This window comes from Peromyscus californicus, unplaced genomic scaffold (genome assembly GCF_007827085.1).
Source record: "Peromyscus californicus insignis strain IS unplaced genomic scaffold, ASM782708v3 Scaffold_22__1_contigs__length_63687245, whole genome shotgun sequence".
NCBI classification, from domain to species: Eukaryota; Metazoa; Chordata; class Mammalia; order Rodentia; family Cricetidae; genus Peromyscus; species Peromyscus californicus.
Genome location: NW_026294525.1, coordinates 21,618,672 through 21,628,602, shown reverse-complemented (window position 1 = coordinate 21,628,602; position 9,931 = coordinate 21,618,672). Strand labels below are relative to the sequence as shown.

Below are 9,931 nucleotides of genomic sequence, written 5' to 3'. Positions count from 1 at the left end.
TCATAGACATGCTGGGAATCAAACCCAGGTCCTCTGGAAGAGCAGCTAGTGCTCTTAATCACTGAACCATCTCTCCAACCCTCAACCACCTTTCTTATATCTTCCAGGACCACCTCCTTAGGGGTGGCACCACCCACAATGGGTGAGTCCTCCTCTATCAATCATTAATCAAGAAAATGCCCCACAGATTTGCCTACAGGGCAGTCTGATGGAGGCATTTTCTTTTTTTATTATTAAAGATTTATTTATTATATGTACAGTATTCTGTCTGCATGTATTCCTGCAGGCCAGAAAAGGGCACCAGATCTCATTACAGATGGCTGTGAGCCACCATGTGGTTGCTGGGAATTGAACCCAGGTCCTCTGGAAGAGCAGTCAGTGCTCTTAACCATTGGGCCATCTCTCCAGCCTGGAGGCATTTTCTCAGTCAAGGTTTCCTCTTTCTAGATGACATTAGTTTGTATCAAGTTGACAAAAAATTAACCAGCACAGCTAATAATAATCATCATCCAGGATTAGCTAACATAATAACAATGATAATAATAAATGTTCAGATAATTAATAATAATATCCAGGCTTAGCTAAGATATAACTCTGGGCAAATTAATTTTCCTGAGTCTCTTCCATGTGTTAAATAAAGATTGTATAAACTAAACCGTAAAGTGCTCAGTGTTAGCTAGGACTGTTGTGACGGAAAGATGCATTCCATGATCTGTTTCTTCAGTATGGCCTGTCTTGGTGACAGTGGAGAATGCTTGAAGCACAGGAATCACAATAGATTATCTATTATAATCTTATTATCGTAAGTCCTATCTTTCCATATTGAACAGGAAGCATTTACTGAACACCTTGGGATCTGCCAGACACTGTTCTAGATGCTTGAAACAAATCAGTTAAGAAAACAGACTAAAGTCTTTGACTTCATGTCATTTTTACAACTCAAACCCTAACTAGCTTATGGAAGCCTTTCTCAAAAGTACTAAGTCCCTCCTCAAATTCTGCAGTTCTGATGTATACACTCCTTAGTTTAACACAATGGTTCTCAACCTTCCTAATGCTGCGACCCTTTAATACAGTGCCTTATTATTTTTGTTGATGCTTCATAACTGTGATTTTGTTACTGTTATGAATGGTAATATAAATTATCTGTGTTTTCTGATGGTCATAGGCGACCCCAGTGAAAGGGACATTTGACCTCCAGAGGGGTCGTGCCCCACAGGTTGAGGGTTAGCACCTATGTTATTTCACTCTATAGGTCTAGGCCTTTCTTCTTCCTCTCCAGTGCAAGCTGCCATCTCTCTCAGTCTGTTCCTGCAGCCTCCACCAAGAGTTCCCTCGAACAACAATTTGTATTCCTGGATCAGGTTTTATGAAAGCGTGATTTACAGTTTAACTTTTACTCTCTGAGGTGAGTGGGGGTGGAGTGATGCATTAGTGTTGACACTTTAATTGCATGAACACTTACAATCTGCTCCCTTTCACTTTGCCTGTCTACTCTCAATGCAGCAGCCACAGGAGCCCTCTTGATGTAGCAATTTAGGAGCTCTCCTGAAGTGATGGCTCATTTCACTCATTTTTTGAGAAAATGTCTGTCAAATACCCAAGTAACTATTATTTGATCTACTATCAGTCACTCAGGAAAATCAGTAAAATTGCTGTAAAAGGCATTTCAGGGAATCCGTAAAGTCAAATGCTTCTCATAATAAAAACTTGAGTTTATTAACTTTTTTCCACAGTTAATATTTGCTCAGATTATACAAAAGCAACATCAACAACAGCTGTGATTGGTGTGAATCAAGACAATAGCGTCAAATTATACTACTAATGGGTATACTCTGCCTCACCTGATCAGTAAAGGCAGTTAGAACTGTTTCATTGACAAGAGTGTCTGTGCTGAAAGGCAGACAATTGGACATGCCTCTAACGCAGCAACACAAGAGGGTAATGAACTGGCAGCCACTGAGGCCAGCCTAGGCTACATACAGCATTTGGGGGGGGAACAGGAGTCCTTGATAAAGCCGTAAGATCACTAACTTTACGACATTTTAACCCTTGATGAGACTGATAGGATGAACAAAGCATTCTTGCTCTCTTCAGAGTATGCTGGCTTTGTCGAGGGAAACACCTGTGCTTCTCTGAGCTGAGAGCAGAACGTCTCCATTTTTCCCACAAAGAAAGCAACTCTAGTGTTATTGTTGGTCTCCTTATGTTTACGTTGCTGGGGGGCACAGCCAGGGCCTCAGGCACACCAGGGAAACACTCTGCTGCAGAGCCGCTTGCCCAGTCCGACCGTGTAACTTGCAGACTTGGGCATTTGGCAGATTTGTTCTTGAAAGTGAATCAAAGGGCAGCACCCGGAGATCCCGTGTCAGTGTCTTGCTTCAACAGTGTTTGGACGGAGCAGACCCAGGGACTCCCATTGTTAGCGTCCAGCGGCCCCCAGTGTCTCCAGTCGCAGCCTCTGGGACCATCTCCTCGCAGCCTTCGGCTTCTAGGACCAGCCAGCACCGTCTCTTCGGAGTTAGCTCCACTGCGTATCAGCCATGAGCTCCCAGGTCCGTCAGAATTATTCCACCGAAGTGGAGGCTGCAGTGAACCGCCTGGTCAACTTGCACCTGCGGGACTCCCACACCTACCTCTCTTTGGGCTACTATTTTGATCGGGATGACGTGGCTCTGGAGGGTGTAGGCCACTTCTTCCTCGAATTGTCGGAGGAGAAGCACGAGGGCGCCGATCGGCTGCTCAAGATGCAGAACGAACGCGGAGGCCACCGCGCACTATTCCAGGATGTGCAGAAGCCATCTCAAGATGAGTGGGGTAAATCCCAGGAGGCCATGGAAGCTGCCTTGGCTCTGGAGAAGAACCTGAACCAGGCCCTCTTGGATCTTCATGCCCTGGCTTCTGCTCGCACAGATCCTCACCTCTGTGACTTCCTGGAAAACCGCTTCCTGGATGAGGAGGTGAAGCCCATCAAAAAGATGGGCAACCACCTGACCAACCTCCGCAGGGTGGCTGGGCCGCAGCCAGCACAGACTGGTGTGCCCCCCCGCCATCTCTGGGCGAGTACCTCTTCGAGAGGCTCACTCTCAAGCATGAACGACTAGGAGGCGTCACCTTCCAAGGGGCTCCCTCCTCTGCCTAAGGACCTTCACCTGAACCTCTAGGCAGCTTTGTAACCGTTCTGGAGCCCCTCCCAAGTCTCGGGACCAAATGAAAATAAAGCATTTTGAAATAAGAAAAAAAAAAAAAAAAAGAAGAAGAAGAAAAGAAAAGAAAAAAAGAAAGTGAATCAAAGGGGTCTGGTACTTCAAGGAAAATTACATATTTACTATATTTACTATCAGTGGCACTTCAAGCTTTTGAAGCAAAAGCTGAAACCAAACAGCATCGAGAGTTTTGCAGTTTCTCAATACTATACTACATTCCTGATGAGACGGGAGTGATTACCAATGAATGTGATTTTTTACGCATATAAATGTGTCAGCATTTGGAAGTCTATTGGACTCAGTGAGCTAATACCGTCCAAAGAACTGATCATAGATAGTCTAATATCTGGGTACAAAGGGTTTGAGTTCATAGTTCAAAACAGGCGAATGAATTTTAATGTAACAAGAGCAGCAGGCACATTGACTTAGCTTTATATTCCATATCGTAATTTTCATTTTAAAGCTATGAAAGCTGGGTTGTACTGACGTATCAATAAAGAATATGGACAATTATTTGAAAAGGCTAAACATTCCTTCTGTACTACATACTATTAAAAAAATGAGTTTGGGGGGAGTGTGAGATGGCTCAGTGAGTACTGGCCTCACCAACAACTCCGGCGAACTGAGTTCCACCTCTGGGAGGCAGACGGTAGAAGAACACAAACTGACCTTTACACAGAAGCGATGCACACACACAAAACAAGTGTAGTTTTGTTTTAACATAAAGATGTGACTCAGTGGTTAGAGCATTTGCCCAACATGTCCAAGGTCCTGAGTTCAAACCCCAGGTCTACAAAACAAAAATTTAAAGTATGTATCTTTAAAAGCAATTCAACCAAACCTTTTACTCCAACAGTCTGAATGTAGAAGCCAATTTGAGAATCCAACTGACTTCTATTAAGGCAGGAAATACTGAAGACATATGCAGCAAAGGTGTGGGGTTTTTGTTTTTTCAAGACAATCTCTCTGTAGCTTTAGAGCCTGTCCTGGAACTCCCTCTGTAGACAAGACTGACCTGGAACTCACAGAGATCGGTCTGCCTCTGCCTCCCGGTGCCAGGATTAAAGGCGTGCGGCGGCGGCGGCGGCGGCGGCGGCGGCGGCGGCGGCGGCGGCGGCGGCGGCGGCGGCGGCGCCGCCACCCAGAACAAAAATGTATTTTTAAAACCATTCTTCTCGCCTGAATTTCAGAACAACCAAGGTTACACAGAAGGCCCTGTCTCAAAAAACTGACTGTTCCACCAGATGCCCCAGGTTCAATTCCCAGCACCCACATGACAGCTAACAACTGTCTTAACTCCAAGATCTGACACCTTCACACAGACATACATGCTGGCAAAACACCAATGCACATACAATAAAAATAAGTAAATAATTTTTTAAAAAGCCATTCTCACTAAACTGTGTTTTGAAGTTAGTTTTCATAAAAATATATCATTTAGTGTTTCATTATCTGTGTGTGGTGTATGCACACACGTGGTATAGGTGTGTAGATCTATGCACACGCGAGGCGGGAGGAGGACGCCCAGCATTTTACTCCACCATTCTCCTTATCTTTTACTTTCTATTTTTGAAATTATAATATATAACACTATTTCCCCCTTCTCTTTCATCCCCCCCTCCCGCCCCCCCCCCCCCCACACCTCCTTGCTCTTCCAAATCCATGGCCACTTTCCCATTCATTGTTGTTATACACATACATACATGAGTGTGTGTGTTCTAAATACCTGCTCAGTCTGTAATGTTACTGCTATGCATGTTTTCAGAGCTGACCCCTGGAATTAGATAACTGTGTGCTCTTCCCTGGGGAAGACTACTTCTCCCTCTCTCTCAGCACCCCTTACTTGTCTGTAGTTCTTTGTGGAGGGATGAGGCCTGTTGTGAGCTCTTTCCCTGTCTGCTTTAGCATGGTTATTGTCTTTATTCAGTTCATCTTTAGGCCGCCATGTTGGTGAGACTCTATGGGTGTGGCTTCTGACATTCCTAGAAGACACTCACAGCAGACTCCCTGATCCCCTGGGACTTATTTCTGCCCCCTCCCCCCTCCACGCCCTTTAGAAATGTTCCCTGAGCCTAGAAACCAAAAGGTTTCTAAAAAGAAGGGTCTGTGGGTTGAGATTGGACACCACAACTCTGCATTTTGATAGGTTGTACTTTTCTGTAATGCTTTCCATCTGGCACAAAGAGAAGTTTCTTCCTTATGCTTTCTTTTCTGCTTTGGGTATTTTGTTTGTTTTTTTTTTTTTTCGAGACAGGGCTTCTTTTGTGTAGTTTTGGTGCCTGTCCTAGATCTCAGAGATCCACCTGGCTCTGCCTCCCGAGTGCTGGGATTAAAGGCATGTGCCACCACCAGATCTTGTTTAAGCAAAGACCTCCCTCAAAAGTCCTTGCATTTGCCTATCAGCCTCCACTTCCTGTTGCTGTCCTGGTGCTCTATGGCTTTTCCCTTCCTGCAACATTGGGGGAAGGGGAGCAGCGAGGCGGGGTTTCTCTGTGTAGCCCTGACAGTCCTGAAACTCGATCTGTAGACCAGACAGACATTAAACTGGAGATCCCCCAGCCTCTGCCTCCAGAGTGCTGGGATTAAAGGCAGGTACTACCACGCCCAGTGAGTGACTCCAATGCTTTATTGATGTAATCTTGAATTCAGGAGATTCTCCAGACTCTGCCTCCTGGATTCTGGGATTAGAGGCGTGTACCACCACGCCCAGCGACTCATATAGCGTTTTTTTTGTTTTGTTTTTTTTTTTTTTTTGGTGTACCTTCAGGAAGTCGAACACACTGCTGCTCTTGGACCCACTGCACTGACAGGCCCTATTAGAAGGGAAACAACTTCCCGTGCTCTACATGGCTATTTCTTTTGATTCCTTAAAGTCTTTTCTCAAATGTCATCATCGCAATAACAGCATCATAAGCATAGTATTTAAAATTCTGAATCCTTCAAGCTGCCCTGATCTCCCTGCATCTTTTAACCCTTATGTCTGCTTTAGCCTCTCTCTCTCCAAACTGGCATAATGTATATGCTCTGGTGAGCACTGAATGAGTGAAAAAAAAAAAAATTCATTCACCATTTCTTTTTTTTTTTTTTTTTTTTTTTTTTTTTGGTTTTTTCGAGACAGGGTTTCTCTGTGTAGCTTTGCGCCTTTCCTGGTACTCGCTTTGGAGACCAGGCTGGCCTCGAACTCACAGAGATCCACCTGGCTCTGCCTCCCGAGTGCTGGGATTAAAGGCGTGCGCCACCACCGCCCGGCTCATTCACCATTTCTAAAGACATGTCATAAAAGTGTGTATAACGGTGGTGGCGCACGCCTTTAATCCCAGCACTCGGGAGGCAGAGGCAGGCGGATCTCTGTGAGTTCGAGGCCAGCCTGGTCTCCAATGCGAGTTCCAGGAAAGGCGCAAAGCTACACAGAGAAACCCTGTCTTGAAAAACCAAAAAAGTGTACAACGGACTTAGGGCAATGAATGCTTGAAACCTTCATCTACAGAACCCTCCCCAAATCCCACCCAAGGAACACGGCAATCCACACCAAGAGATAAGATAAACCTCAAACTTTATAAAAACGATAAGAACGGCAATCAACTATGGAAAAAAAAAAACAGACTCGAAACGCGTCAACGCTCCCGTGCCGTCTTCTCCCTCGCTTGCCGGTTCCAGCATCGCTCCTCCCGCACAGTTCCCAGGGGTCCCGACAGTCTCTCGGTGACTCGTTCGGCATCGTCCGCGGGTAAGCAGGTCAGGCGAAGGGAGACACACAGCACGGAACGACCAAGCCATCAGGAGCGCAAGGAGGAGCGGTCCACGGCCGGCAGGCGGGGAAGACCGGAAAGCGCTCGCCTCAGTTCTCCTCGGGCTTGTCGGCCGGCGGCCCGCTGGGCTGCAGCATCTTCTCCATCAAGTTGAAGCGCACGCGCGCCTTGCTCTCATTCTCGGCGATGGCGAAGTAGTTGAGGAGGTCGAAGTGGCCCATGTAGGAGCAGTAGGAGTCCCGGTGCTGGTTCACCAGCCACTCCCACTTGGTGGTGTCGGCGTGGCCCGTGCCGATGTACTTGGACTGCAGATGCTCCAGCTGGCTGTGGATGGTGTACCGGTCCGTCATGTCGCCGCTTCGCTCTAGGCTTCGAGATCAGGCCCGCGGACCAGAAAGCTACAGCTCTCCGCGTTCAAATGAGACGGACACCGCCGCCGCTGCCGCCGCCGCTGCCGCCGCCGCCGCCGCCGCCACACGGAACCTCTACCGGCAACACGGAACCTCGGCCAGCGCAGGCGCGGGAGAAAGACGCCACAGGGACGCATGCGTAGCCGCTCTTCTCCCAGGCGGAAGCGGAAGAGAATGCTGTCGCGGCATTGGAGTTGCCTAGGAAACACTGGGCGGTCCCCTTACGGAGCCCGCCTACTTGGAGAGCGTTGCATGATGGTCGGCTGGGTGGCTCCTGGGTGATCACGTTCTAAGCCGAGCGTTGCATTCTGGGACGTGTAGTCCAAGTGTTTGATGGCGTGTGTTCGATTGTTTCCTGACTATTTACCCGGCTAATGTAGGATGGTGTCCAACGGCCTGGAAGCATCCTCCAACGGCACCAGGCTACAAGGAAAGGAAAACCCAAGTGGGTTAAGGTTACAAATGACCAGGAAAATTAACTCTTGTCTCTAGAAGCTAACGGGGCGTCATGGTCTGCCCTTTTCCCCAGCTTTGTCTCTTAGGATCTGGGTACTGGGAAAAAGTTCTTTGGCCCTAGATGCTTGGTGATGAGTGTCAACACCAGTCGTCTCGCCTGGTCGCTTCCACATCAAGCTCCAGGCTCCAACTCCTCACCCCACCTAGGCACCAAGCCCTCCAAGCAGACAGCCTCCCTTTACGGCCGCTCAAAAGCATTTCCTTGAAGTCAGTTGTGGCTCAAGACAAGGAACCTCTCCTTCCCTTGAACCTTGTGTTTTTCTGCTTGGTTACCTACCGCCTTATGTTCAACTTGGGGATTATGCACCTCCTCACAAGGGTATAAACTACTTGAGAAAAGGATAATATACTTCAAGCCGGGCGGTGGTGGCGCACGCCTTTCATCCCAGCACTCGGGAGGCAGAGTCAGGTAGATCTCTGTGAGTTTGAGGCCAGCCTGGTCTACAGCGCGAGATCCAGGACAGGCACCAAGACTACACAGAGAAACCCTGTCTCGAAAAACAAGCAAATAACAACAACAACAAAAAAAGATAATATACTTCTTATATGATGTTCTTTAAGGATCTATAGCTTGGTGGAGATTGTATTCCCAAAAAAACAAAACAAAACAAAACAAAAAAAACCCTGATGAATGGGCAAAAAGAGCAATCTCAGCCAAAGAGAAGGGACAATGAGAGACCATTTGAAAATACAGTAGTTTGGGGATATTTTTGTGAGACTGGCCCTGAGCTCCTAGACAGCCTGCTGCCTTTGCTTCCTGAATATTGGGATTAGAGGTATGTGCTACTACATCCAGTATTTATTCTTCTGTTTAAACTTTGTCATAATAAGCATCTTGCAGGGCAGTGGAGGCCCATGCCTTTGATCCCAGTGCTCAGGAGGCAGAGACAGGCAAATCTGAGTTTGAGGCCATCCTGGCCTACAGAGCTAGTTGAGGACAGTCGGGGATACACAGAGAAACCCTGTCTCGTGCAGACAAAACAAAACACCAAAAACTCAAGCAACAACATGATAAGCATTTCTAAAACATAGAGACTATCCCAAGTACTTGTGAATTCACCATCCAGCCGTACTATACCTTGCCTCCTATTATTATTATTATCATCATTATTATTGTTGTTGTTTGAGACAGGGCCTCAAATTCTCTGCACCTGCTTCAGACTTATTGATAATGGATATTTCTCCTATATTTTTGCTATAAAAACAATGCTTGGGGAGAAGAAGATATGGTGGTTTGAAAGAAAATGGCCCCCAAAGGGAGTGGCACTATTAGGAGGTATGGCCTTGTTGGAGTAGGTGGGGTCTTGTTGGAGGAAGTGTGTCACTGTGGAGACAGGCTTTGAGGTCTCATATATGTTCAAGCCCTACCCAATGAGACAGACCACTTCCTGTTGCCTGCCTATCAAGATATAAAACTCTCAGCTTCTCCAGCACCCTGTCTGCCTGTATGCCACCATGGCACATGATGATGATAATGGACTGGACCTCTAAACTGTAAGCTACCCAATTAAATGTTTTTCTTTATAAGAGTTGCCATGGTCATGGTGGCTCCTCACAGCAGTAGAAACCCCAACTAAGACAGAAGGCTAGAGAAAACATGATTGGATATCACATTTAACTCATTAATATGTATGTATTCACATACATACTAAAAGAAATTGGGCTGGGGAGACAGCCCAGTCTGTAAAGTTCTTATTCTGCAAGGACCAGAGCCTGAATTTGATCCTCAGAACCTACATAAGAAAAGTATGTTGATATTGTGTCCCCCAATATATTGTGCACCCTAATGAACTTATCTGGGGTCAGAGAAGAGAACCACCACTAGATAGACATAGAGGCCAGGAAATCGTGCCACACACACCTTTAATCCTAGCATTCCAGAGGCAGAGATCCATTTGGATCTCTGTGAGTTCAAAGCCACACTGGAAACAGCCAGGCATGGTGACACACGCCTTTAATCCCAGGAAGTGATGGCAGGAAGCAGAAAGGTATATAAGGCATGAGGACCAGGAACTAGAGCCTTTTTTAAGTTTTAGTTTTTAGCAGCAGT

At 46.6% G+C, this 9,931-nt stretch overlaps 1 protein-coding gene and 1 pseudogene across 1 annotated transcript; one reads left to right on the top strand and one right to left on the bottom strand.

The window, feature by feature from the left end:
- Nucleotides 1–319: 319 nt before the first annotated feature.
- LOC128118108 (ferritin light chain 1-like) lies at nt 320–3,206 on the top strand (annotated as a pseudogene).
- A 3,536-nt stretch (nt 3,207–6,742) lies between these two features.
- Nucleotides 6,743–7,480, bottom strand: Sf3b5 (splicing factor 3b subunit 5). The gene has a single exon (XM_052750616.1). It carries the CDS (start codon nt 7,303–7,305, stop codon nt 7,045–7,047), a length of 261 nt encoding a protein of 86 aa, XP_052606576.1. The 5' UTR covers nt 7,306–7,480; the 3' UTR covers nt 6,743–7,044.
- Nucleotides 7,481–9,931: the final 2,451 nt, after the last annotated feature.